This window comes from Anomaloglossus baeobatrachus, chromosome 3 (genome assembly GCF_048569485.1).
Source record: "Anomaloglossus baeobatrachus isolate aAnoBae1 chromosome 3, aAnoBae1.hap1, whole genome shotgun sequence".
Lineage (NCBI taxonomy): Eukaryota > Metazoa > Chordata > Amphibia > Anura > Aromobatidae > Anomaloglossus > Anomaloglossus baeobatrachus.
The window spans coordinates 411401120-411428467 of NC_134355.1; the positions used below are offsets into that span (position 1 = coordinate 411401120).

At 46.6% G+C, this 27348-nt stretch overlaps 1 protein-coding gene across 4 annotated transcripts in view; it reads right to left on the reverse strand.

The window, feature by feature from the left end:
* Nucleotides 1-208: 208 nt before the first annotated feature.
* The window catches only part of LOC142295354 (transmembrane protein 14A-like), a 181947-nt gene continuing 154807 nt past the window's right edge, over nucleotides 209-27348 (reverse strand). For 2 of the 4 annotated variants that reach the window (XM_075338460.1, XM_075338458.1), the window contains 3 exons: nucleotides 19705-19806; nucleotides 5094-5181; nucleotides 216-1097 (listed from right to left, as the gene is read on the reverse strand). In XM_075338460.1, coding sequence (XP_075194575.1) covers nucleotides 1058-1097; nucleotides 5094-5181; nucleotides 19705-19806 — 230 coding nt within the window. In that variant the 3' untranslated portion in view covers nucleotides 216-1057. Of the gene's footprint in view, nucleotides 1098-5093; nucleotides 5182-19704; nucleotides 19807-27348 lie in introns of all 4 variants that reach the window. The other 2 variants (XM_075338457.1, XM_075338459.1) reach the window with 2 other exon arrangements.

Genomic DNA, 27348 nt, shown 5'->3' on the forward strand with positions numbered 1-27348 from the left:
GGCGTACCCAAATCAGGGCAGTACCTGCACTCTCTAATGTTAGGACCAAATCACTCCCTGTCCTTATTCACATTGAGAACTGTTCTGATACATGGTAAGGTTTTAATATTAAAGAATATAGGTGCCATTCAGATTTGGGTACACCTTGTCACGGTCGGATGGCTTTACGCTTTCTTGTTTAAAAGCAATGGTTATCAACTACCCCATGTTATTTATATTTATTTATATGCACTATTGCTTTTTACTGCAGAGTAGGTGTCTATATTGTTTTTTTTTTATCTTCGGTTTTGTTGGCGATTGTGAACAACATGCACTTACAAATTTGCATGTAGACCAACATACTCTGGCTCATTCTTTTGGTTAAACATACATCAAGACCGTGACCTAGCTGTCATACAGAACTAAAAATAATTTTCCACATATTTATTGGGCTGAAAATGGTGTCCGTAGTAGTTAAAAGGGTCATGTTCACATGAGCACAGGTTTTCCAAGAGCAAACAACGTGAATTTGTAGAAGAAATGGTAGCTAAAGCTTGGGATAGCGCGAGGATTTGCAGCCGCATTAGCGCCAGTCTAGTCCAGAGTTGATTTTCATGCAGACATTAAGCAATAACAAACATACTATGAATTTTAAAATCCACACAGATTTTCCTAATGTCTATGACCAGATATAACACTCCATTTACAAATTATTGTTAGACGAAGGTCAATGGATTCTGTTTGATGATAATAAAATCAGCACCTAAATCCTGACAGAATCCCAAAAACATGGAAGTGTGGCCTATTACCAGCAAATAAACGTTTACATTTGTGGACTGCACAAGATTTACCAGTACAGTATTGCCAAGTTTTACCTACATAAGAGAGACCATTGGGAGCACTGGAAAAGCTTGTTTTATTAATTCCAGCTGAATTATTTGGCAATATGAAAAACAAAAATATATCTAGATTGAAAAATCAATACAACAGATTATAAAGATTCAGTGCAGATTTCATTTTTAGCAAAATGTATAAAATTGATCCATGGTTAGAGAAGGTCTTCAGTAAGTGCAGGCCTCTAGGTCAAGTTGATTAGCAGCTTGAAGATCATGACAATGCTGTAGAAATTAGCAAGCAATTATTAGTTTTACTGTAGTAACCAATATGTCATAGAATTTACATTTTAAAAAAAGTCCTAGATAATATCTTAATTTTTACAGTGTACCTAATAAAGAACAGGCAGGTAGTTGCTAAGTATCTGCCTATTGTGCCTAGATCCAATCCCTACAGGCACAAAGGTCATCGACCGCTCCTGCCAGCGATTCAGCAGCTTCCACTGATGTCATGTCCACAGAGCAGTGGCTTCTCATCCACTCTGCTCTGTTGAAGGGGCATGACTGCTGATGTCATGCTGATTGATAGCCGATTCCCTGCCTGTGGGAAGCCATCGGTCATTTAGCATGTCATTGACAAAGCAACCTGGATAAAGGGAGAGTAAGGCTATGTGCGCACAGTGCGATTTTCAGGTGCATTTTTGCTCAGAAAACTGCATGACTTTGCTTCCCCCAGCAAAGTCTATGAGTTTTCATTTTTGCTGTCTGCACACAGCGTTCTTTTTTAGGGGAATTTTTGTGGTGCCCACAAAAAACGCATGTCAATTATTTTTGCATTTTTCACCCATTCAATTCAATGAGATGTTCAAAAACGCAATGAAAAACGCAAATTGCAAATATAGCTTCGTTTTAGTGCGTTTCTATGACTAAAAACGCAGCTATAAACGCAAGTGGGAATTAATAGCGCTATATAAAAGAATAAATATTAATAGTAATAGTAATAATAATAATAATAATATTATTATTAAGTGGTGGGTAGAACCGTATTTTTCGGACTAAGACGCACCGGACCATAAGAAACACCCTGGTTTTAGAGGAGGAAAATAAAATTTTTAGCAAAAAATGTGGTCATGACACACTTATGGTGCGAGGATCTGCTGCTGACACTAATATGGGGGTAATGTCCCCAAATTCTCTGCTAAGGTACTCCATCCTGGTAATGATCCTCCTGCCTTGTATATGTACCCCATCCTGGTACATGCCCTTATCCTGCTATAAACTGGCATCCTGCTATATACTCCCATCCTGCTATATGCCCCCATCCTGCTATATACCGCCATCCATCCTGCTATATACCCCCATCCATCTATCCTACTATATACCCCATCCATCCTGCTATATGGCCCCATCCTGCTATATACACCCATCCTGCTATATACCCCCATCCTGATAAATAACCCCATCCTGGTATATGGCATGTATTCTGTATCACACACAAAAAAACCCAAAACGTTTATACTCTCCTTTCCTCGCTCCATGCAGCATTGCTTCTCCCCGTCTGTGGCGGCAGCAGCGCTGCTGGAGTGTGGAGCCATCACCGGTCACTTCCCTGCAGCATCCCGATGTCCTCCTGTCTGTGCCGGTCAGCTGGTCTGCATGACTAGCTGTGCGCACAGCGATGACGTCATCGCTGTGCTCACCGCTCTCTACACGGATCACCTGACCGGCACAAACAGGAGGACATCGCGGTGCTGCAGGAGAACGGTGAGTATGCCGTACTGATTCACTGCACCCCGCGCTGATGATGATGCGCGGGGGGCAGTGAATACAGCATGATTACTCCAGGCTGTAGTTGCCAGGGGTGATCACGGTCGGCGGTTTAATATGCGCGGTCCTCCCCCCGCCCATCATCCCGCCCACCTGTCAGCGCCAGCTTCAGCGCTGAGAGATGATGGGAGGGATTATGGGCGTGCATATGTAATGAGCGGGCCAACGTGGTCACGGCAGGCGGTGCCACAGCCTGCTTGTGCCGCCGATGACCCGCTCCACCGCAGCACCCTCATTCCCTATATTCAGACCATTAGGCGCACCCCCCACTTTCCCCCAACATTTGGGGGAAAAAAGTGTGTCTTATGGTCCGAAAAATACGGTAGTTGCCAATGTATGTAGAGCGCTATGGAATTAATAGCGCTATATAAATGAATAAATATAATTATTAAGTGGTGGGTAGTAAAGTGACATGTACAGGAAGAGGATTCCTTCTGTTCGTAAACACAGAAGCGTGAATCCTCCTGGTACCGCCATCGCTGCTTCCACCTCCCGCCCGGCGCCATGTCCGCTCCCGTCCTGCGCCATGTCTGGACGGGAGATGGAAGCAGCTGCTAAATCAAAAGTGAACAGTAGAAACAAACAAAAAAAAAAAGTCATACTCACCTGTCTGCAGACTCCCGGTGCCATGTCCACTCCCAGCTCCTCTTCCCAATACCGCCACCCCCGCTCCGGCTGTGTGCCAACTCCCAAGCACGTCCGATGGCTGCAGGACCTGGCGATGATCACCTGATGCGGTCATCTGCCGCATCAGCTGATCGTAAGTCTCGCGGTGACGCCAGCTTTTTACCGCCCGGCCGGCTAACACTACCAGCTGATGCCGTCAGGAGATTTCATCAGCTGATTACCGGCAGCTCCTGCAGCAATCGGACAAGAGTCAGCATAGACGTGTGGAGTTTTTGTGTTTTTTTTTTGCACTGATGCATCAGCGGATTGTAGAAACGGCTTTTATACAATCAGCTGATGTGTGATGTGATTCAGGCCCTTGAACCTGACATCATCTGATCGCTTTGCTTTCCAGCAAACCGATCAGATGATATTGGATCCGGATTGGATGGCGTGGGACCCTTGACCCAGGATTACTGCGGGGGGGGGGGGGGGGGTTCTCTATTTCAATAAAGATGGAGTCACTAATTGTGTTGTCTTATTTCTAATAAAAATATTTTTCTGTGTGTTGTGTTTTTTTTATCTTTACTAGAGATTCATGGTGGCCATGTCTAATATTGGCGTGACACCATGAATTTCGGGCTTAGGGCCAGCTGATAATATACAGCTAGCCCTAACCCCATTATTACCCAGCGAGCCACCCGGCATCAGGGCAGCTGGAAGAGTTGGATACAGCGCCAGAAGATGGCGCTTCTATGAAAGCACCATTTTCTGGGGTGGCTGCAGACTGCAATTTGTAGCGGGGGTGCCCAGAAAGCTTGGGCACCCAGCACTGCAGATTCCAATCCCCAGCTGCCAAGTTGTACCTGGCTGGACTCAAAAATTGGGCGAAGCCCACGTCTTTTTTTTTTTTTTAATTATTTCATGAAATTCATGAAATAAAAAAAAAAAAAAAAAAAAAAGGGCGTCCCTGTATTTTTGGTTCCCAGTCGGGAACAAATAGGCAGCTGGGGGTTGGGGGCAGCCCGTACCTGCCTGCTGTACCTGGCTAGCATACAAAAATATGGCGAAGCCCACGTCATTTTTTGAGGGGGCAAAAAACTCCTGCATACAGTCCTGGATGGAAGATGCTGAGCCTTGTAGTTCTGCTCCCCCTGCCTCTCCCTCCAGCATACAGTCCTGGATGGAGCATGCTGAGCCTTGTAGTTCTGCAGCTGTCTGCTCTCCTGCATACACTAGTGGAGAATGAAAAACATCTTGAAGAAGGAAATGACATCAGACTTTTTTTTTTCAACACTGTTTAATAGCATTGTTCATGTATGGCATGCGTTTTTTGCCGTGGGTGCGTTTGTGCGTTTTTTGCTGCAAAAAACGCACAAAAACGCAGCGTAAAAAAAACGCAGTGTGTGAACTTACCCTTAGGGCATGTGCGCACACTATGACCTGACCAGTGCAGAAAAAAAGCGCACCCTCTGGCAGACTTGACACTGTTTGGGCAAAAAGAATGCATCCAAACGCATGTATTTTGGATGCATTTTTTATGCATTTTTGTCAGTGCGGTCCCCCGGCAATTCAGCTCTGCTACATGCCCGCTGACAGCAGACACAGAGGCAGGCAATGAGAATGAACTTCACCTGACTTCATTGTCATTCCCCGGCTCTGTCTCTGTGTGCTGTCATGAACTCATATGCAGTATTAAAAGCAGATAATTTACAGCCAAGGTGAAAAATCCTGCTGCAACTCTTTTTATAAAGAGAGTGTGTGCACGAATAATGGGACACACACACTTCAGCAGCAGAGTACATTGGGTAATTCTTGCTTTGCAATTGGAAGAAAAATTAAACTCACCTTATTATTGTTACTAATCCAGCAGGCATGAGTTTCCTACTGTGATTGTACCTCACGCCCATTATTATAGTCAGAGCTGCTGCAGCAACTGTGTAAAGAAAGCAAATGATCATTGGTATGAACAAAAAAAAAAAAATTGAGAGAATTAATAATGAGGCAGTTTGCAGGGCTCAAGTCTGATGAGCAGTGAAGTGGCTGCTGGACCAGAATCCTGGGAGTTCATTAGCTTCTCTTTAGTTAAAATTACAAAAACTCACTGACCCACTTCTATCATCCCATCTGTCCTGCACCAGTTTTTTGTTTTTTTTTTGACCCAGTGCAGACGGTGCTTAAGATACTTGCACAAGACAGATTGGGATCTGAATGGGCTGTAGATGCATAAAAGGCTAGGTTAGGATAAAAAGTGACCAGTACGTAGTTATGAAGCATATACAAATTTTACTTTTTAAAAATATACTAGCTGTAGTACCTAGGTGTTGCCCGGGATAGTAACTGTCTCTCTGTCTCTCTCCCAGTCGCTGTCTCTCTGTCTCTCTCCCAGTCGCTGTCTCTCTCTCTCCCAGTCGCTGTCTCTCTCCCAGTCGCTGTCTCTCTGTCTCTCTCCCAGTCGCTGTCTCTCTGTCTCTCTCCCAGTCGCTGTCTCTCTGTCTCTCTCCCAGTCGCTGTCTCTCTGTCTCTCTCCCAGTCGCTGTCTCTCTGTCTCTCTCCCAGTCGCTGTCTCTCTGTCTCTCTCCCAGTCGCTGTCTCTCTCCCAGTCGCTGTCTCTCTCCCAGTCGCTGTCTCTCTCCCAGTCGCTGTCTCTCTGTCTCTCTCCCAGTCGCTGTCTCTCTGTCTCTCTCCCAGTCGCTGTCTGTCTGTGTGACTCTTTGGTCGGCCTGACTCTTTGGCCGGCCTGACTCTTTGGCCGTGTCTCTGTCTCTTTTTCTGTCTGTCTCTATCCGTCTCACCACCGACATCTTATTACCTCACACATAAGCTTCTTATACTAACAGTTTATTTTATTCCAATAGCAACCACTGACAGTTGCTATTAATAGCCAGTAGCTCCCATCTCCATTCAGTATAATGGAGGCAGGATTTTGGAGTTTGACTGTATAGCGCGGGGTTAAATTTTCCCGTCAAAACACAGTCTATGACGTTCCCTGGGTCACATGGGTCGTCTGTGCAAAATTTCGTGATTGTAAATGCGACGGTGCAAATTCCTTTAGCGGACATACAAACATACACTGAGCTTTATATATTAGATTGAATTTATGGGTATATACTTTCCACTACCTGGATATATGGAATATTGCTTAGTGTATAGCAACATTTTAAGAATTCTACGAAACGTGGAATAGAACTGCCTTATGTATGGGGCGCTAGCAAACACCAAGAATCAGAAATACTTCATATGCTGCAATAAGAGATTCCAAATTATGAAGTAGGCAGCTCAAACCCATGCAGAGCTAGTGGGACATTATACTACAAAAAAAACAAAACACACACACACACACACACACACCAATGAAGTTCAGGCAGGCACTCCCTGTAACGTTGTGGTGCTTTACCATAGGACGGCCTCCCCAATCATTATAAAAAGGAGGATCAGCACTCACTTTGAAAACACTTAAATAAAAAGCATCAAATAGATTTTAAAATGTCCAAACATGATGTTCAAGATCTAAATATCAAATATGACCTGTTGGCTGGTAGAACCTCTCATTGTGAATGCACTTCATTAAATAGGGTGTGTACCGAACACCTGAATTGCCCTAATGCAATTACAAGTTACAAAGTCTATTCCTCATAATATAAACAATCTTACATAAATGTGTTAAAACACAATTTATAATAAAATGAGAATAAAAACAAAAACAAGCATACTAAAAATACATACGAAGAATTAATACAAATTTATTCAGCGAGTTTTCAACCATATATATATAGACCTATTACTGGCATTATCATCCACTTCAAATTATATATTATATTAAATTATATTATGTGCTAAAGCAAAAATATCTAAAATTAAATATATTTCAGTCATTTTATTAACAAGGCCTACCATTTAAATGGTAGGAATGTGTTCAGTGAACAAAAGGGAGAAAAAAAAATCCTCAAATAGTGAAACAACATTACTATTATGTACAAAAATCATATCATAGACTAATTCACATCCTCCAAATAATCTTCAGTTATCATCCTGTGAACGAAAGACATGTTTTATACTTGGTTTAAAATATCCAAGGCATTAGTCACATATAACAATTCCTTTAAAAATAATAGAGTAAATAGCCAAGGAATAAAAATCAATCACACCTTTATTGAAACATGAAGGATAAAAAACATTGAAAGAGAAAGATAAGCCAAAAAACGTTCCTTTCATAAGCTTCCTATTTAAGCACACGTGCATGACATCGATCGATCGATCTATGTAATCTATCTATCTTTCTCATATTAGAACTCAATAAAGAGGGGGTATTGCACAATCCCAAGAGGTGAATACAATTGAATGATGAATCTCAGACAAAAATATTGACTGGAAATATATCTATACAAACCTAGAAAAGTGTTACAAAAAAAACCCAACAAAATATTGCACTATCCAATCAATATAACAAATGCCATCAGAGGAGGGAACAGAAGAAAAAAAAACAAAAACAAAAAAAAAAAAAAAAACAGGGATATACGAGCAGCCACAAAACAAAAAAAAAGCACAAGCAGTATATAGGCCAGAAATATTGCACTTGCCCATCCGTACAAAATGTAATACAAGTAAAGAGAGAAGGCAATAAAAGGGACTAGGAAATAGCCACTATATAATCCCAAAAGTTGAATATATGAAAAAGCGGTAGCCCAAAACGTATTGCACTGGCCCAAATACAATAGAAAACAAATGTGTCGCCCTGGGCAAGCCAGGGGACACAGGTCGCACACCACCACACCCTACATCCCAGGTAGAAACATCTAAGCTAACCAAAAATCCTTGTTGCCTTCCTCCAGAGACTGATGATTCACACCAGGGGGTGGGCCAGGCGGTTGGCTCCGCCCACCGAGGAGATCACAGCTCTGGAGGCGGGAAGTACCAGGCAGTCTAGAGCTGGAGTTGAGTCAGGGAGGAGGAAGTGGAAGGAGTGGAGGAGTAGCCCAGACAGGGCTAAAGTAAACAGCTAAGCGAAAGTGAAGAAAGAAAAGTAGTAAAGGAGGAAAGCAAGAGTGGTGACAGAACAGAAAGAGTGTGCAAAGCCTGAAGAGTCCAGCTGAGTGCAGGGCAGGTCAGCAAGGTCAGCAACGGCGGTGACTGTCTGAAGGGGGACCGTTTGGAAGTTCCTGGAAGGACCCCGTAGGCTGTGTGCCCGGTGGTCTGGAGCAGTGTTCCGAAGGACAGTCAGCACCAGGGCAGGGGCCTCTCGGACCCCGGCAAGGCTTGGAGTCGCCGTAATTTGCCGAATCCGTCAGTGAAGGGGACGTAGATCCCCCAACAACCAAGTCCCGATTGAAGGCAACAGCCCAGCCAGTGTAAGAGAGACACCGCCACCGCCAAGGCACCAGTTTCTTAGGGCCAGCGCCTGCGGGCAAAGAGTAGAGCTCCTCCGGTCCAGCTTGAAGCCGGGGAGCGGGTTACCGGTGGGGACCCATCGCAACCAACAAGTACACCAAGGTGCTAGGAAAAGGGACATCACCGTCACCTACCGGGAGAGCAAGTGCAGCCGTCCGTGGGACCGTCTTACCAGCAGTCTGGTTTACCGTAAAAACTGTGTCAACGTCTCAGGCTGAGTGAGTACCACAGTGCCGCAAGGTACAGCGCTGCCCCCGCGTCCCTGCGCCCACCAGGCCCTGCACCCCCCAAGCCATCACCGGGCCCCGGGATCACCAACCCCTACCCACGGAGGGGCAACACAACACCTGGCTGCTCCGCATCACCATCCCCGGGATCCCCATCCAGAGCAGCGGTGGTGCAATCACCACAACCGTGGGTGGCGTCACGGACAATAAACAATCCCCACACCCAAACAACCCCTTTCACTCACGGGCGAGGAGTGCCGCTCGAGAAACCCCCGGGATCCGGCCCACAGCTCGAGCCACCACTGAGCAGCAGCCGCCGGACCCAAGCAGAAGGGGTGAGCGTAGTGTGCTGACACCCTCCTCCCCGCCCGCGACACAAACAACAGGAGAGGCAAAGAGAAAGTTAAGGACACATAAACAGCTATAAAAGGACAAGTGTCAGGCTGTGGATACTATGCCAGGAGCAGATGAATAAGGACAAGTACTGACGTGCGTTTCGCTGGGGACGTCTTCACATATAGTCCAATTCCCATCACGCCCTGTAAAGAAAGCATCATCATTGATGACAAACTCTCCTGCACCAGTAACCATGATCCTGCAGGTAAATAATTCTCTTTATAAAAGGATATTCAGCAGTTTAGTAGTAGGATAATCATAACTAAGCTATAAAAAGCTAGTAATTTCAGTCTCGATTTAGCCTTTTTGGTTCTAAAGATTGCAATCTATCCAAAACCTGTCTCTGCTTGAGAATTTGGACCCGATTACCTCCTCTCTGTAGCTTCACCTGCTCCAAGGTTTGAAAACACAGTGGAGAAACATTGTCCACATTTCAGAGTGTGATGGTATAGGCAGTAGCTTTTTTTTGATGGATCATGTACTTCTACTTGGAGAAACGACCCCAAAAATGAAAAAGGGTTATCCAACATAAAAATAAGACAGGTTTTGTGGACATGCTAATGAACACGCAGAGTCACAGGATGATCTCACCTATCCGCTGCCATCACGTCCAACGGGGGATTTCGGCTCAGTGCGTATGTCCTCGGAGTTTGGGTCATGCGCACTATGAAGCCGGGTGTATGTGTCCTGGCTTCAAATTGATGTAGTGCGCATGACCCAAACTCCGGGGTCATGCGCACTAAGCTAAAATCCAGCGACGGTTGGCGATGGCGGCGGATAGGTGAGTGAGAACATCCTGTGACACTGCGTATTCATTAGCATGATAGCACACTTACAGAGACGTACTAACATGCTAATGGGGGTGAATGGCAAGGGAAGCAACGCCCAGGGGACTACTGCCCTCGCTCATTAGCTTACGGTGAAAAAAAATCTCTTTATCTATGCTAGTGTATACAGGGACAGTTAGGCAGGGATTCGCAATATGCACCCAGAACTGCTCATGATTCTGGGTGCATATTGCACTTGACAGGTTTCATTTAAACTCTGGCAAAAGGGGCTATTCAATAAAATGATTAGAAACAGAACAGAAAAACATTGGCTAATATTTGGCAGCATTGTAAAAAGAAAAAAAAAAAAAAAAATTGGTTCAGAGGTTTTTATCCACATTTAGAAAAGGGACTTTTGCTCTTCTGAATTGTACACATTGCTCAAGTTATTACACAAAAACATTTTTCATCATCCATATACAGACTTTTTTTTACGAAGTCTGTATATGGATGATGAAAAAGTTCTCGTATAATAACTCTCGAGCAATGTGTACAATTCAGAAGGGCAAAAGTCCCTTTGCTAATAAATACGGATGAAAACCTATGAAACAATTTTTTATTTTTTTTAAAAACACACACACACAGACACACACACACACGTAATTTTGTAGTTTGCATGCTGCAATGTCCGTGTGGACTTTGTTGGAAAAATGACCCTACAAAAAAAAAAAAAAAAAAAGTTATCCATACACAAGATCTGTCAAGAAAAGAAAGAAAAAAGGAATATATATATATATATATATATATTATATAATATATATATATATATATATATATATATATATATATATATATATATATATATATATATATATATATATATATATATATATATATATATATATATATATATATATATATAGACGAAAGTTACTGCCTATACCACCTCACTGCAATGTGGACAATGTTTCTCCATTGCATTTTCAAACCTTGGAGCAGGTGAAGCTACAGAGAGGAGGTAATCGGGTCCAAATTCTCAAGCAGAGACAGGTTTTGGATAGATTGCAATCTTTAGAACCAAAAAGGCTAAAGCGAGACTGAAATTACTAGCTTTTCATAGCTTAGTTATGATTATCCTACTACTAAACTGCTGAATTTCCTTTTATAAAGAGAATTAAATATTTACTTGTGGGATCATGGTTACTGGATCAGGAGAGTGTCATCAATGATGATACCTTCCTCACAGAGTGTGATGGGAATTGGACTAAATGTGAATAATGCCTTGGATATTTCAAAACAAGTGTAAAGTATGTCTTTCATTCACAATAAGATAACTGATGATTATTTGGAGGATGTGAATTAGTCTATTTTTGTAAGATTCTATTACGATTTTGGTGCATTTACTTTATTCAGTGAATAATAGCTGCCATTTAACTGATAGGCTTGGTTAATAAAAATGAATTATATTTTAGTTTATTCATTTAGTTATCTTTTGCTTGGTCACTTTCCCCATAGTCAAATTGGAAAGGAAGCACCAAAACAAGACACAGACACCAGTATGTGGGAGAAAGAAAAAAAATAAAAAATAAAATTTAAAGCTTAATAAAAGAGGGCTCTGGTGCTTGGACTGTTAAATACATCCCATAGAACTAGGACAAAAAAATAAATAAATAAAAAAATAGAAATTGATAATTTACAAAAAAAAAAAGTTGCCGTTAAACTTTGTGAATCATTTTTTCAGAATGTTTTTTTGTCAATACAGATGTCGTCACTTTCACAAGTTGCAATTTTGTTGTGAAATAGTTATAACTTTTAAAGTCACATGCCACCGCTAGATGGCACGCTGGCTGTAGCAGTGTCTGTACAGGATCAGAAGCTTTATATATACACACACTGAACAAAAATATGAAAAAGGAGAGCAAAGACAAGTGGTGTTTATCAGCTGAACTCAAAGATTAATCATTTTTCTATGTACAGAGTCCAACAATAGAGATAGGGCAGCACTCACCAGCGTCCAGTAAAAAAAGACTTTATTTATTCATGGTGCAGGTAAAAAAGCAGGAGCAGAGTTGACAGCAGGGCCCCCTCATGGACGGCAGCCGTTTCGCGTGTACTCACGCTTCCTCGGGTAGCGTGAGTACACGCGAAACGGCTGTCGTCCATGAGGGGGCCCTGCTGTCAACTCTGCTCCTGCTTTTTTACCTGCACCATGAATAAATAAACGTGAGTACACGCGAAACGGCTGTCGTCCATGAGGGGGCCCTGCTGTCCACTCTGCTCCTGCTTTTTTACCTGCACCATGAATAAATAAAGTCTCTTTTACCGGACGCTGGTGAGTGCTGCCCTATCTCTATTGTTGGACTCTATCCAGGAATTTTTTTTGCTTGGGGGATAAGCACCACTTGCCCAGTGTATGTGGAGGATTACCGTCTGCCGTCTACAAAAGCAATACGGCTGATGCCCAGGGGTAGGTAGCTGCGGCAATTTCTGTTGATTGATTTTTCTATGTACACAAAAGGCATTTTTCTCTCAAATATTGTTCATTAATTTGTCTAAACCTGTGTTCGTGATCACTTCTCCTTTTCTGAGATCCATCCACCTCACAGGTGTATCAAGATGCTGACTAGGCAGCATGATTATTGTACAGGTGTGTCTTTGGCTGGTCACAATAGAAGGCCACTCTAAAAATGTGGAGTTGTACAGTATAGAAGAGGTGGCAGAAAACCAGTCAGTGTCTGGTGTCACCACCATTTGCCAGTGTGCAATCTGCCCTATACAGTGAAAATCAGGATTCATCTGTGAACAGAACATCTCTCCAACGTGGCAGATGCCGTTGAATGTGAGCATTTGCACACTTAAGTCAGTTATGACGATAAAATGCAGTCAGGTGGAGACCCCAATGAGGATGACAAGCATGCAGATGAGCTTCCCTAAGAAGGTTTCTGACAGTTTATACAGAAATTCTTTGGTTATGCAAACCAATTGTTGCAGCAGATGTCCAGGAGGCTGATCGGAGATGATCTTGGAGGTGAAGATGCTGGATGCTGAGGTCCTGGGCTGGTGTGGTCTGTGGATGTGAGGCCAGTTGGATGCACTGCCAAACTCTCTGAAATGCCTTTGGAGACGACTTATGGTAGAGAAATAAAAAATTGTTTAAAAGAATTGAAGTCCTCAGTGGTTGATACCTTTTAGGCTAAAGCCCCACTTTGCGTTCTCCTACTTGCAGTTCAGAACGCACGTTTTGGGCTTAATTGATTTGACCAAAGATGCCTTTTCCAGAAATTTAGCGCTAAAAACGCATGCGTATTTATGCGTTTTAAGCGCTTTTTGCATGCTTTTTCACCTGCGTTTTGACAGATGCGTTTTGAACATCAAGACACTGATAAATAAAGTTGAAACTGTCAAACAGACTGAAAAAAAAGAGAAAAAAAAGGATCAGATCTATATTAATGGAAAAAATAATTAAAATGGATATATTTCATGAAATTATAGCGGTAATATACATTTTATTGGTAAAATAGCAATAAAAGTATATTTTTCTATGTGTATGTGTATGTATGTGTGTGTGTGTAAAGGGACATATGAAATCATTATTTTGAGGTTCAAAAGACTATATTACTTACCGGTAATGGGATTTTCCTGAGTCCACGACAGCACCCACGAGAGAGGGATCCGCCCCCTTCAGGACAGGAAACCTACAGATAAAAAAGGGGCAGTCCCCCTCCCTCATCAGTTGGTTGCAGAGAACCGGGAGAGGAACCGCCAATGAATGAATATACAAAATTGACAATCCCAGGACACCAAATGGTGAAAAACAAACAAGAAAGGGCAGGGGTGTAAAGGGTGCTGTCATGGACTCAGGAAAATCCCATTACCGGTAAGTAATATAGTCTTTTCCTTTCGTCACGACAGCACCCACGAGAGACTTAGAGAGAATACACTCAGAGGGTGGGAAAAAACTGCGCGAAGGGCCAAGCCTCCAAGGGAAGACAGTGGAAGAACAAAGGCCAGCCGGCAGAGCCCGGAAAGGCGGACGGAGAGGACCAGGGTGCAGCCGTACAATACCATCGATGGAGACACAGGTCACATTCACCCAAGGGGGAGGCAACCGCCCAGGAGAAGGATCCGACACCGAGGAGGCCAGAGGAACTCGCATCACCACAGACGATAGGGAAACAGCATCCCACAGCCATCGGGATAAGGGACGTCACGCCACGCGAGGACCACAGCCGGAATCCTGAAAGACAAAGAACAAAGACCAACCCCGCCGCCAAGGGGCCGACCTAGCGACATAGGCGAGGACAGAGCCCCCCGAAACGAAGGAATGGAGAAAGCACCCCGCGCGGGAAAAAACCCAAAGACACCCCGCGCGGCAGGAGAACAACCCGAACCGGAACACCCTAAGGAAGGAAGGACCAACGGACAGGGCCGGACAGGCGCGAACTTGCCCAGCAGAAGCAAGGGCGACCAAGAGACAGAGGAACAGGGACGGCACCGTACCGGACGAGGAGGAGAAGAGACTCAGAGGCGAAGCAGGAAGTCCGAGGCGCCAGGCCAGGAGGAAGGTCAGGGAGGCGCAAGGCGGCAGAGGCGCAAGGCAGGAGCGCCGCAAGGAGCAAGCATAAAAGCGCAAGGCCTAGAGACGCAGGACGAGAACACAGGCCCACACGACCAGGAGGCCCCGAGGACTCAGAGGCCAAGAGGCACAGAGGCCAAGAGGCACAGAGCCCTAGAGGCCCAGAGTCCAAGAGGCCCAGAGTCCAAGAGGCACAGAGTCCAAGAGGCCAAGAGGCACAGAGGCCCAGAGGCACAGAGGCCCAGAGGCCCAGAGGCCAAGAGGCCCAGAGGCCAAGAGGCACAGAGGCCCAGAGGCACAGAGGCCTAGAGGCCAAGAGGCCCAGAGGCCAAGAGGCACAGAGGCCAAGAGGCCAAGAGGCCCAGAGGCCAAGAGGCACAGAGGCCCAGAGGCCAAGAGGCACAGAGGCCAAGAGGCACAGAGGTACGGAGGCCAAGAGGCCCCGAGGCCAAGAGGCATAGAGGCGAAGAGGCACAGAGGCCAAGGGGCACAGAGGCACAGAGGCCAAGAGGTAAGAGGCATCGAGGCACAAGGGCCAAGAGGTACAGAGGCCAAGAGGCACAGAGGCCAAGAGGCACAGAGGCCCCGAGGCACAGAGGCACAAGGACCAAGACGACAAAGGCCAAGAGGCACAGAGGCCAAGAGGCACAGAGGCATAGAGGCCGGAGCCAGGAGGTATAGGGCCAGGAGGCCCACGCCAGGAGGCACAGAGGCCAGGAAGGCACAGAGGCCAGGAAGGCACAGAGGCCAGGAAGGCACAGAGACCAGGAAGCCACAGAGGCCAGGAAGGCACAGAGGCCAGGAAGGCACAGCAGGCCAAGAGGCACAGAGGCCAAAAGGCACAGAGGCCAAAAGGCACAGAGGCCAAGAGGCCAATAGGCACAGAAGCCAAGAGGCCGGAGCCAGGAGGCACAGAGGCATGGGGCCAGGAGGCCCAGAGGCCAAGAAGGCACAGGGGCCAAGAAGGCACAGAGACCAAGAAGCCAAGAGGCACAAAGGCCAAGAGGCAGAGAGGCCAAGAGGCACAGAGGCCGGAGCCAAGAGGCACAGAGGCCAAGAGGCTAAGAGGCACAGAGGCCGGAGCCAGGAAGCACAGAGGCACGGGGCCAGGAGGCCCCGATGCCCGGAACTACACAGAGGCCCGGACCACACAGAGGGCCGGAAGCCACACAGAGGCCAGGAAGCCACACAGAGGCCAGGAAGCCACACAGAGGCCAGGAAGGCACAGAGAGGCCAGGAAGGCACACAGAGGCCAGGAAGGCACACAGAGGCCAGGAAGGCACACAGAGGCCAGGAAGGCACACAGAGGCCAGGAAGGCACACAGAGGCCAGGAAGGCACACAGAGGCCAGGAAGGCACACAGAGGCCAGGAAGGCACACAGAGGCCAGGAAGCCACACAGAGACCAGGAAGCCACACAGAGGCCAGGAAGCCACACAGAGGCCAGGAAGCCACACAGAGGCCAGGAAGCCACACAGAGGCCAGGAAGCCACACACAGGCCCGGAAGCCACACACAGGCCCGGAAGCCACACACAGGCCAGGAAGCCACACACAGGCCAGGAAGCCACACACAGGCCAGGAAGTCACACTGAGGCCAGGAAGCCACACAGAGGCCAGGAAGCCACACAGAGGCCAGGAAGCCACACAGAGGCCAGGAAGCCACACAGAGGCCAGGAAGCCACACAGAGGCCAGGAAGCCACACACAGGCCCGGAAGCCACACACAGGCCAGGAAGCCACACAGAGGCCAGGAAGCCACACACAGGCCAGGAAGCCACACAGAGGCCAGGAAGCCACACAGAGGCCAGGAAGCCACACAGAGGCCAGGAAGCCACACAGAGGCCAGGAAGCCACACAGAGGCCAGGAAGCCGTACAGAGGCCCGGAAGCCACACAGGGGCCAGGAAGCCACACAGAGGCCAGGAAGCCACACAGAGGCCAGGAAGCCACACAGAGGCCAGGAAGCCACACAGAGGCCAGGAAGCCACACAGAGGCCAGGAAGCCACACAGAGGCCAGGAAGCCACAGAGACCAGGAAGCCAAGAGGCCAGAGGCACCGAGGCAGGAGCACGAGGTCAGGAGGCAACCAAGGCGCGCGGCCAGGAAGCCCAAGGCACAGAGACAGTACACATAGAGGCCCGAAGGCAGGAGGCACCGAGGCCAGGAGGCACAAAGGCCCGAGGCCAAGAAGTACAAAGGCCCGAGGCCAGAATGCCCAGAGACCCGAGGCCAGAAGGCACAGAGGCCCGAGGCCAGAAGGCACAGAGGCCCGAGGCCAGAAGGCACAGAGGCCCGAGGCCAGAAGGCCCAGAGGCCCGAGGTCAGAAGGCACAGAGGCCCGAAAGGCACAGAGGCCCGAGGCCAGAATGCACAGAGGCCCGAGGCCAGAAGGCACAGAGGCCCGAGGCCAGAGGCACAGCGGTCAAAGGCCAGGGGGGACAGCGGCCCCAGGCCAGGAGACACAGCGGCCCAAGGGCAGGCAGCACAGAGGACCAAGGTCATGAGGCACAGAGGACCAAGAGCAGGCAGCACAGAGGAACAGAGGCACACGCCAGGAAGCACGAGGCCCGGAGCACGAGGCCCAGAGACACAGAGGCCCGAGGCCAGGAGGGCCGGAGGCCAGGAGGTACAGGGACCAGGAGGCCCATGGACCCAACCCCAGGAAGCGCAAAGGCCAGGAGGCCCAGAGGCCGGGAAGGCCAGAGGCCAGAGGCCCGGAGGGCGCGAGACCAGAAGACAGGGGGGCTAGAGGACAAAGAGGTCACAGACACCAGGAGGCCCAGAGGCCACAGAGGCCAGGAGGCCCAGAGGCCACAGAGGCCAGGAGGCCCAGAGGCCACCGAGGTCAGGAGGCTCAGAGGCCCAGAGGCCCGGAGGACACACACAGGCCACATGGGCCAGAAAAACACATAGGCCACATGGGCCAGGAGACACAGAGGCACAGGGGCCCGGAGGCCACAGGGACCAGAAGGTGCCAGAGGCCACAGGGGCCAGGAACCCACAGAGGCCACAGGTGCCAGGAGCCCACAGGGGGCCAGGAGCCGACAGGGGCCACAAGGGCACAGAGCCTACAGGGGCCAGGAGCCTACAGGGGCCACAGGGGCCACAGAGGCCACAGGGGCCAGGAATCCACAGAGGCCACAGGAGCCAGGAGTCCACAGAGGCCACAGGAGCCAGGAGTCCACAGGAGCCAGGAGACCACAGAGTCCACAGAGGCCACAGGGGCCACAGGGGCCTGGAGTCAACAGAGGCCACAGGGGCCTGGAGTCCACAGAGGCCATAGGGGCCTGGAGTCCACAGAGGCCATAGGGCCCCGAAGTCCACGGAGGCCACAGGGGCCAGGAGTCCACAGAGGCACAGGGGGCCAGGCAAACACAGAGGCTACAGGGGCCCCGGGCCATGCGGCAGAATCCAGCTCCAAAGTCCGATCAGGAAGCCACACAGCCCGGCCCGAAGCCACGCACCGACCCCGGACCAGCGCAGGCAGGGACTCCGGGACGATCCTCCGTGCACTGCCGAGACACCGCCGAGGAGACAGAGCGTGGACGCGGCCCCGGACACAGCGCACCCGCCGTGCAGCCGGAAGGCGCAGCCCGCGCCACAGGGAGAGGCGCCGGCCACCGAGCACAGTGTGTTCGCCGGGCAGCGGTGAAGACGCAGGCACGCGTCAGGGAGAGGCTCCGGCCCGACCGCAATAGACTTACCAGCACCGCAGCGTCCGGCCAGGATGGAGGGGACCACGGGCTTCACGAGGAACCTTCCCGGCCGCTCCCCCGGAAGTGCTCCTGTATACTTCCGGGTCACTGCAGCAGGGAAGCGTGCACCTTCGACGCGGCAGGGACCCCCCCCCGCCGCGCACACGATCCGGTAGAAGCACACCCTGCTGCAGGCGTCATATCCCTGGAGGCAAAGCCGGACCAGGAGAAAGAGGACGAGGTGCACCGGAGGACGGAGTCCACGAGGGGAGCTCCACCGACCGTGCTTCCGGATCCAGAGCTCCGCCGTTCCCTTGGAGACCGCACAGACTCAACAGGACCCAGGTACTGTAGGTTCCGATCCCAGCAGGACAGGAAACCAACTGATGAGGGAGGGGGACTGCCCCTTTTTTATCTGTAGGTTTCCTGTCCTGAAGGGGGCGGATCCCTCTCTCGTGGGTGCTGTCGTGACGAAAGGAAAAAGCAATTTGTTTTGGTAGTGCAAAACGCATGTTTTCTGCATTGAAAAAGCAGGTAAAATGCAGGAATTTGAAGGAATCTTGGTTTTGGCCATTTCTCATTGACTTCGATGTTAGCAAAACGCACCCAAAATGGCAAAAACAATTGACATGCTGCTTCTTTCAACACATGGTTTTTGCCACAAAATATGCAAATTAACGCAGCGTTTTAAAACGCAAAGTGGGGTCTGGAAATCACATTTATCCATAGAAGATCATGGAAAGGCAAAACGCAGGCCATTTGGCATGAAAAAGGTGCTTCTAAAAATGCTGCAGAAACGCAGGTAAAAACGCAAAGTGGGGCCCTAGCCTTAATGGCTAACTGAAAAGTTCACGGTACACAGTACAAAGATATATTTTACCGGTAGAGAAATAAATATTCAATTCACAGGCAACAGATCTAGTGGACATTCCTGCAGTCAGCATGTCAATTCCATGCTCCCTCAAAACTTGTGATATCTCGGGCAATGTGCTGTGTGATAAAACTCCACATTTTACAGTGGCCTTTTATTGTGGCCAGCCTAAGGCACACCTGTGTAATCTTTATATGCCACACCTGTGAGGAGGATGGATTATTTTGGCAAAAGAGAAGTGCTCATAACTCAAATTTAGACAAATTTGTGATTAATATTTGAGAGAAAAAGGCCTTTTGTGTACATAGAAAAAAAAAGTCAGATACTGGATTTCAGCTGTAGGAAAATGGGAGCAAAGTTCAGTTTATATCTTAGCGACAGCCCTCTAGAACTGAGGAGAAGGTGTTTAGCTTTACATTAATCCTGCTATCCTGCTAGTATTGACAATTTTCTGTAGACATGACTAACATTCTCCCATCACAAAACGATCAAAGTGCAGAAAACCAAACACCATTCCTACAAGAATATAAATTGTACTTACTTAGTGATATCTTGATATCCCTTTGATTGTATGAAACACATATAGCCCCATAGCCTGAAATCAATCCAAATGCAAGACCGGCAAAAAGCGATACAATACTGCCTGCAAGATAAAGCAACAAGGTATTTGAATAAAGAAAAGTTTCAGGAGTTTGTTCATGCATTTTAAGTAAAGCACCCCCCACTGAGGAGATTTATTAAGTTATGTGTGCTTGAATTCTGGCACAATTTGTACCCCCCCTCCTCTTCTGTGATTTGTACCATAGTTATAAGTTTTAGACACTGACAAAAGGAGTAGGGTCTAGTGGAAAATGTGGATGGCTTATGTTACACCAGGCACCAAAATTTTGACTTTGGCGAATCTTTACATTGGAGTCTGTGAGAGGTCTACTCTAGCAGTGGAATGGAGTAAGGCTGTGTGCGAATGTTGAGTTTTTTCATGCGTTTACGCTGCGTTTTGCACCGCAGCGTAAACATACGCGTCCTGCGTCCCCAGCACAATCTATGAAGATTGTACAAATTCCATCCGCACGTTGCGTTTTAGAATGCAGCGTTTCGGCTGCTGAAATATTTTGCCAAAACACTGCGTTCTACAAAACAACATGTCACTTCATTTGTGCGTTTTGGATGTATTTTCCACCCATTGAAATCGATGTCGATCTCTCTGTCTCTCGGTCTATGTCGGTCTCTCTCTCTGTCAGTTGGTTGGTCAGTCTCTCTCTGTCGGTCAGTCAGTCTCTCCCTCTCTCTTTCATACTCACCGATCACCGAAACGGCACTGTGCACAGCTGTCACACTGCTCTGGCAGCTTCTCCTGCTTTTGAAAATGCCGGCCCACTCATTATTCCATCTCGTATTCCCTGCTTCCCCCGCCCACCGGCGCCTATGATTGGTTGCATTCAGATGAGCCCCCAGACTGAGTGACAGCTGTCTCATTGCAACCAATTACAATAATTAAAAAAAAACAAAAACTACGTGCGGTCCCCCCCAATTTTGATACCAGCCAGGGTAAAGCCGCACGGCTGAAGGCTGGTATTCTCAGGATGGGGAGCCCCACGTTATGGGGAGCTCCCCAGCCTAAAAATATCAGCCAGCAGCTGCCCGGAATTTCCGCATCCATTAGATGCGGCAGTCCCGGGACTCTACCCGGCTCATACCGAATTGCCCTGGTGCGGTGGCAATCGGGATAATAAGGAGTTAATGGAAGCCCATAGCTGCCACTAAGTCCTAGGTTAATCATGGCAGGCATCTACGAGATACTCCCCCATGCTTAACCTGTAAGTTAAAGAAAATAAACACATACACCCAATAAAATCCTTTATTTGCAATAAAAGACGAAAATAAAAACAAAATCACCCTCTTTCACAACTTTATTAAAATCCCCAAACAGCCCTCCAGGTCCGACATAATCCACAGAGGTCCCACGACTCATCCAGCTCTGCTACATCGGAAGCTGATAGGAGCGGCTGTAGAGCACGACCGCTCTGTCAGCTCCACGCAGCAACTGAAGCAAGACGCGCTGTCAGCGATAACGTCACTCAGGTTACCCGGCCAGGTGGAGCACTACAGCTGTGGCCGCGGGTAACCTGAGTGACGGCACCGCGGGTCACCTGAGTGACTGAAGTGAGACCCGCGATCAGCGGTGCCCTCAATCAGGTGATTTGCGGTGATCGGGCGGAGGACTCCAGCTGGCCGCGGGTAAGCTGAGTGACGGCACAGCTGATTGTGCGGCTCGCTTCAGTCACTCAGGGGATTTGCGGTTACCAGTGAGTCCTTCACCGGTGACCGCAAATCAGGCCGCGGCAGACAGTCGCGCAATGACAATGAAGTTCATCCAAGTTAATTCTGATCGCACGGCTCTGTCTAGTAGCCAGCTAGACAGACAGTGCGTTCCCACTCGGCTCTATGGTGATGTAGCAGAGCGGAGTGGGAACGCACTGTCAAAAATGCATCCATTCTGCATTGAAAATGCATCCATGCAGCGTTTTGATGAGTTTTGAAACGCACATGCAGTGGCAAAACGCTGCGGAATATGTGTCACGGCAGAACGCAACGTGCGCACATATCCTACATTTTTCCTATAATTTGCACTGCTAAACTCGAGTGTTGAAAAGGTTGCAATAAAAGAAACAAAATAAAAAAAACCCTGCATCGCACATCACGATGGTATAGAGGCGACGCGCTTCTTCTTTGAGGGTAGCAACTTGGGCGGCCCTTTACGTGGGCTGATTATCGAACTTTTAGAATTTATTTTGACCCACAACGTGTCTGTTTTCAAGGATCGATTCTACCTCCAGAGACGTGGCACCGCCATGCGCGCAGCATGCGCATCAGCTTACGCTAATCTATTTCTCGGTAAATGGGAACGGAACATCTTTCATAGCAACATCTTATTTTCCAAACATGTCATCTTTTGGTATCGATATATAGATGACGTGCTGTTCCTGTGGCAGGGTGCAGAGTCTCTGTTGGTAGATTTTATGAAGAACCTTAACCATAATGACTTAAACATCAAGTTAACATATAATGCACATCAAAAATGTATAGATTTCTTAGACATACACTTTGAGGTGGGGGCTGATGGTGCATTGCAGACGGACATTCACAGCCCACACACAGTCCACCATTAGGGCCGTCCCTAAGGGGCAATTCTTGAGGGCAAGACACGTATGTTCAACCAAACAAAAATTCAAAACCCAAGCTTTGGACCTCATGGAACGCTTTAAAGAAAGGGAATATAGCAACCGAACCATTACACATGGTTATCTCAGGGCAAAACATACCCCTAAAGAACAACTCCTCTTCAAACATGCCCCGCCCCCCCCCCCAGAAAACAAAATAACGAAATCAGATTCATTACTACCTTTAACTGCCAGTGGCAATCTATTAAAGCATCCTTACAGAATCATTGGGAGGTTCTAAAAACAGATGACGTATTGGGTAAGAATCTTTCAGATTTCCCCCTAATGACGCCCCAAAAAGGGAGGAATCTGAAAGACAACCTAGTCAATAGCCACTATGTGGCTAAGCCTAGAAACCGTTTTGGTACTACTAGAACAGAAAGGAGGGAAGGCTGTTACCCATGTGGAGACTGTTTAGCCTGTAGGGATGGAACTATAATCAGAAGTATGGAGTTTGAGTGGGCGGGTAACTAAAAACACCACAAGATCTTGAAATATATATCTTGTAGTAGTACCCACATCATTTATCACGCGACATGCCCTTGTTCTAACATATACATCGGACTCACCTCTAGACAACTTCGAGTCCGAACAAGAGAGCATGTCCGTGACATTATCAACTCCAGACAAACTGATGATCTTACATCCCTTAGAACCCTCCCCGGACACTTCAAAACCGCCCATAATTGTGACCCCTCTGGACTAAAGGTGAAAGGCATTGATGCCTTGCACTGTGGTATCAGAGGGGGGGACTTAAAGAAACAATTGGCACAATTGGAGTGTCGGTGGATCGTCACTCTAGCTAGCACCATGTCCCCTAATGGGTTAAACGAAAAATTAAGCGTTGCACCTTTCTTATAATCTATGCACCCCACCATTATCTATTCCTTGAATATGATCTATATTGCATCCTAATAATACATTTTTAATTGTGTTCTTGTCTCTATGTTTTTAATGTTTAGTGATAATCCATCACGAGCAATATTTTTGTATCCAATGTCATACCATCTCTGAAACACGTTGATATTCCAGACACGTTGAATTTTTGAAAAGTGACGTCTTCATGCCTTGATTAATCCATCTCACTGAAGCAATAATTCCATCTACACTTAGGTGCTATATCCCCATCTCTATATATTGCCTTTTTGCCTCATTGTTAATTACCATTTCTCAGTTAGGATAATGTCATTATTGTTATACACTGTATTTATCGGTTATTTGAGTATGAATGCTGTGCATCAGTACAATATTTATGAGACCCATTATTTAAAATTTCATCTTTATTAACATTCCTAGATTTAAGATAATTCTTTAGTGTTTCTAATATTCGAGATACCCCCTTATAAGATGTGGGACCTTCCTATAATATGGAATATACTCAGGTTCGCCACTTTTTTCTGGGATGATGAATGTGATGTCTGCTGCATATTCTCATATTTGTTATACTAACATGACACTTTTGTCTGAATATTTATCATGCTACTCTATACTAATGTAGCGTATAATATATTTATATTTCTATATATATATATATATATATATATATACACATACATACACACATATATACATACACACACATATATATATATATTATATGTGTGTGTGTATGTATATATGTGTATATATATATATATATAATCATACATACATACATACGTGTGTGTATGTGTATATATATATATATATATATATATATATATATATATATATATATATATATATATATATATACACATACACACACGTATGTATGTATGATTATATATATATATATATATATATATATATATATATATATATATATATATATATATATATATATATATATATACATACATATATATATATATATACACATATATACACACACATATACATATATATATATATATATATATATATATATACACAGTATATATTTTTCTGATGGATATTTACTTCATCTTACAGCGGTCCATCTGTAGCAGTAATCACATTCCACCCGAAATGGTTTGTATGCCATATGATAGCCTGCCCCCATAATGAGACATACTGATATTAGAGTGGATTATTCCTTCAATGTGCGCATGCACCACGGCGGACATTTCCGGGTGCATACACTCGGCGGCCTATAAAAATCCGACGCGCATGCTATAATGATGTCATCGGGAGATTTCTCCTCGAGCATGCACGCGCCGGTCAGAGTGCTGCCGGACTGTGTGCGATTCTCACGGATGTCACCCGCGACGCATGCGCCATACCCGATGGATAGATTCCACCTGAGGACGTCTTAATTAGACGTTTCCATATTGCACAGTGGCAGTGAACCTGGCAGTCTATCTTCATGGGTAAGTTACTCACACAGGATATTTAACCTCGTATTTCCTAATATATATTCCCAAATAAGTTTCTGCTGATATAGTATTATCATGTGCCTCCCTTTCTTCCAGGCTATCTGGATAGAATTATATGGGATGATGCACATTGAACCACTTAACTATATATGATAGACAACATGATATATCGACTGTGGCTCTCAAGGTAAAAAAAGGTTGGGGACCCTGAGGTAAAGTAAGCAGAACATGTTACAGATATATAGTTCCCCATGACTTGTATGCTGGCGTGTTTAAGCAGAACTGTACGAGGGGCTGCTGATAGGTCTTTGGCTTTACCCAGAAAGAAAGGAGATTGGATGATGAAACTTAACACACTTCTTTCATCTGTATTCAAAGTTTTGTAACCATAGCAAAAAGAAGGATTTTGTTTGTGCCTCAAACCAGGCATCCCTAGCAGCAAAGGCATCAGGAATGGTGTGAAATTTGGTACCCTTGAGGCGTTTCTTCAGATCTGGAAGCAAATGATAGTTGGAGGGAGCTAGATCTGGTGAACAAAGGTGGGTGGTCAACCAGCTGGAAGCCGAGCTCTACCAGTTTTGCCATGGTCACTTGCGCAGTGTGAGCAAAGGTGTTGTCTTGCAGGAACATGATTCCTTTGGACACCTTGCCGCGCCTTTTTGGCCTTCAGAGCTGCCTCCAATTGGTCCAAAAGTTCAATGTAATACCTTGCATTGATGGTGGCACCCTTTTGAAGGTAGTCCACTAGCAGCACGCCCTCCTTATCCCAGAACACAAGACGCCATCACCTTAGTGGTTGATTTTTGCACCCTGGACGTCTTTGGACAAGGAAAACCACTGTGCCTCCACTCTTTGGCCTGCTCCTTGTTTTCAAGGTCATACAAATAAATCCAGGTCTCATCCATAGGGATCAGTGGATCCAGGAAGTTCTCATCAGTCCGGAAATGCTAACAAATGGACCGGGAAGTTTTCATTCCCGTGCTTCTCTGATCTGTTGTCAAACATTTGGGAACCCACTTAGGAGATACAGTGGGAAAACCAATTATTTCGTCAGCCACCAATTGTGCAAGTTCTCGCACTTAAAAAGAGGAGAGAGGCTTCTAATTGACATCATAGGTAGACCACAACTATGAGAGACAAAATGAGAAAACAAATCCAGAAAATCACCTTGTCTGATTTGTCAAGATTTTGTTTTGGAAATTATGGTGTTTTGGGCCTGTCGCTGAGCAACATGGACATTCAACTCCCTCCAAAGGTTTTCAATGGGGTTGAGATCTGGAGACTCGCTATGCCACTCCAAGACCTTCATATGCTTCTTACGAAGCCACTCCTTTGTTGCCCTGGTGGTGTGCTTGGGACCATTATCATGCTGAAAGACCCAGCCACGTTTCATCTTCAATGCTCTTGCTGATGGAAGGAGGTTTGCTCTCTAAATCTCATGATACATGACACCATTAATTCTTTTACGGACCAGTCGTCCTGGTCCCTTTCCAGAGAAACAGCCCCAAAGCATGATGTTGCCACCCCCATGCTTCACAGTAGGAATGGTGTTATTTGGATGCAACTCAGCATTCTGTCTTCTCCAAACATGACGAGTTGTGTTTCTACCAAACAGTTCTACTTTGGTTTCCACAGACCATATGACATTCTCCCAATACTCTTCTGGATAATCCAAATGCTCTCTAGCAACCTTCAGACAGGCCCGGACATGTACTGGCTTAAGTAGGGGGAACACGTCTGGCACTGCAGGATCTGAGTCCCTGGTGGTGTAGTGTGTTACTGATGGTAGCCTTTGTTACGGTGGTCCCAACTCTATGCAGGTCATTCAGTAGGTCTCCCCGTGTGATTCTGGGATTTTTGCTCACTGTTCTTGTGATTATTTTGACCCCACAGGTTGAGATCTTGCGTGGAGCTCCATATCGAGGAAGATTATCAGTGGTCTTATTCTTTCTTATTATTGCTCTCACAATTGATTTCATCACACCAAGCTCCTTGCCTATTGCAGATTCAGTCTTCCCAGCCTGGTGCAGGGCTACAATTTTTTTTCGGGTGTCCTTCAACAGCTCTTTGGTCTTCACCATAGTGGAGTTTAGAGTGTGACTGTTGTGGACAGGTGAGGGGAGGTTGTGAATGAGAAGCTCTACTGGGGTCTAAAGGGAAAATTTTCTCCTTGCGGAGACTGACAAACCAAACTGGCTGTCAGTGGTGAGGAGCCTTATAGCTGCAATGCTCCTCTGGGTAATATTCAAACTGTCTCTTCAGGGAGGATTGCTTTAGCTGAAATTCGTTGATTCTCTAGTATGAGGTTGTGCACAGCATCAACAAAGTCCAGAACAACCACTCTCGGTCATCCAGGATGTTTCTCATCATTGATGCTGAAGTGGCCCATTGTAAATTTGACAACCCAGTTTTTAATTGTGGAATATGAAGGGCATTGATCCCCCAATGTCTGCGACAGATCACCATGAATATCCTTTGTGGACTTTCCTTGCAGAAACAAGAATTTTGTTACTACTCTGCTCTCAGTTGCTGTAAATATTGCATTAGACTCCGCCATTCCCCCCCCCCCCCATGCTTAGAGCACTGTTGCCATGAGCAACAAACACAAAAGTTTGAAAACACATATTA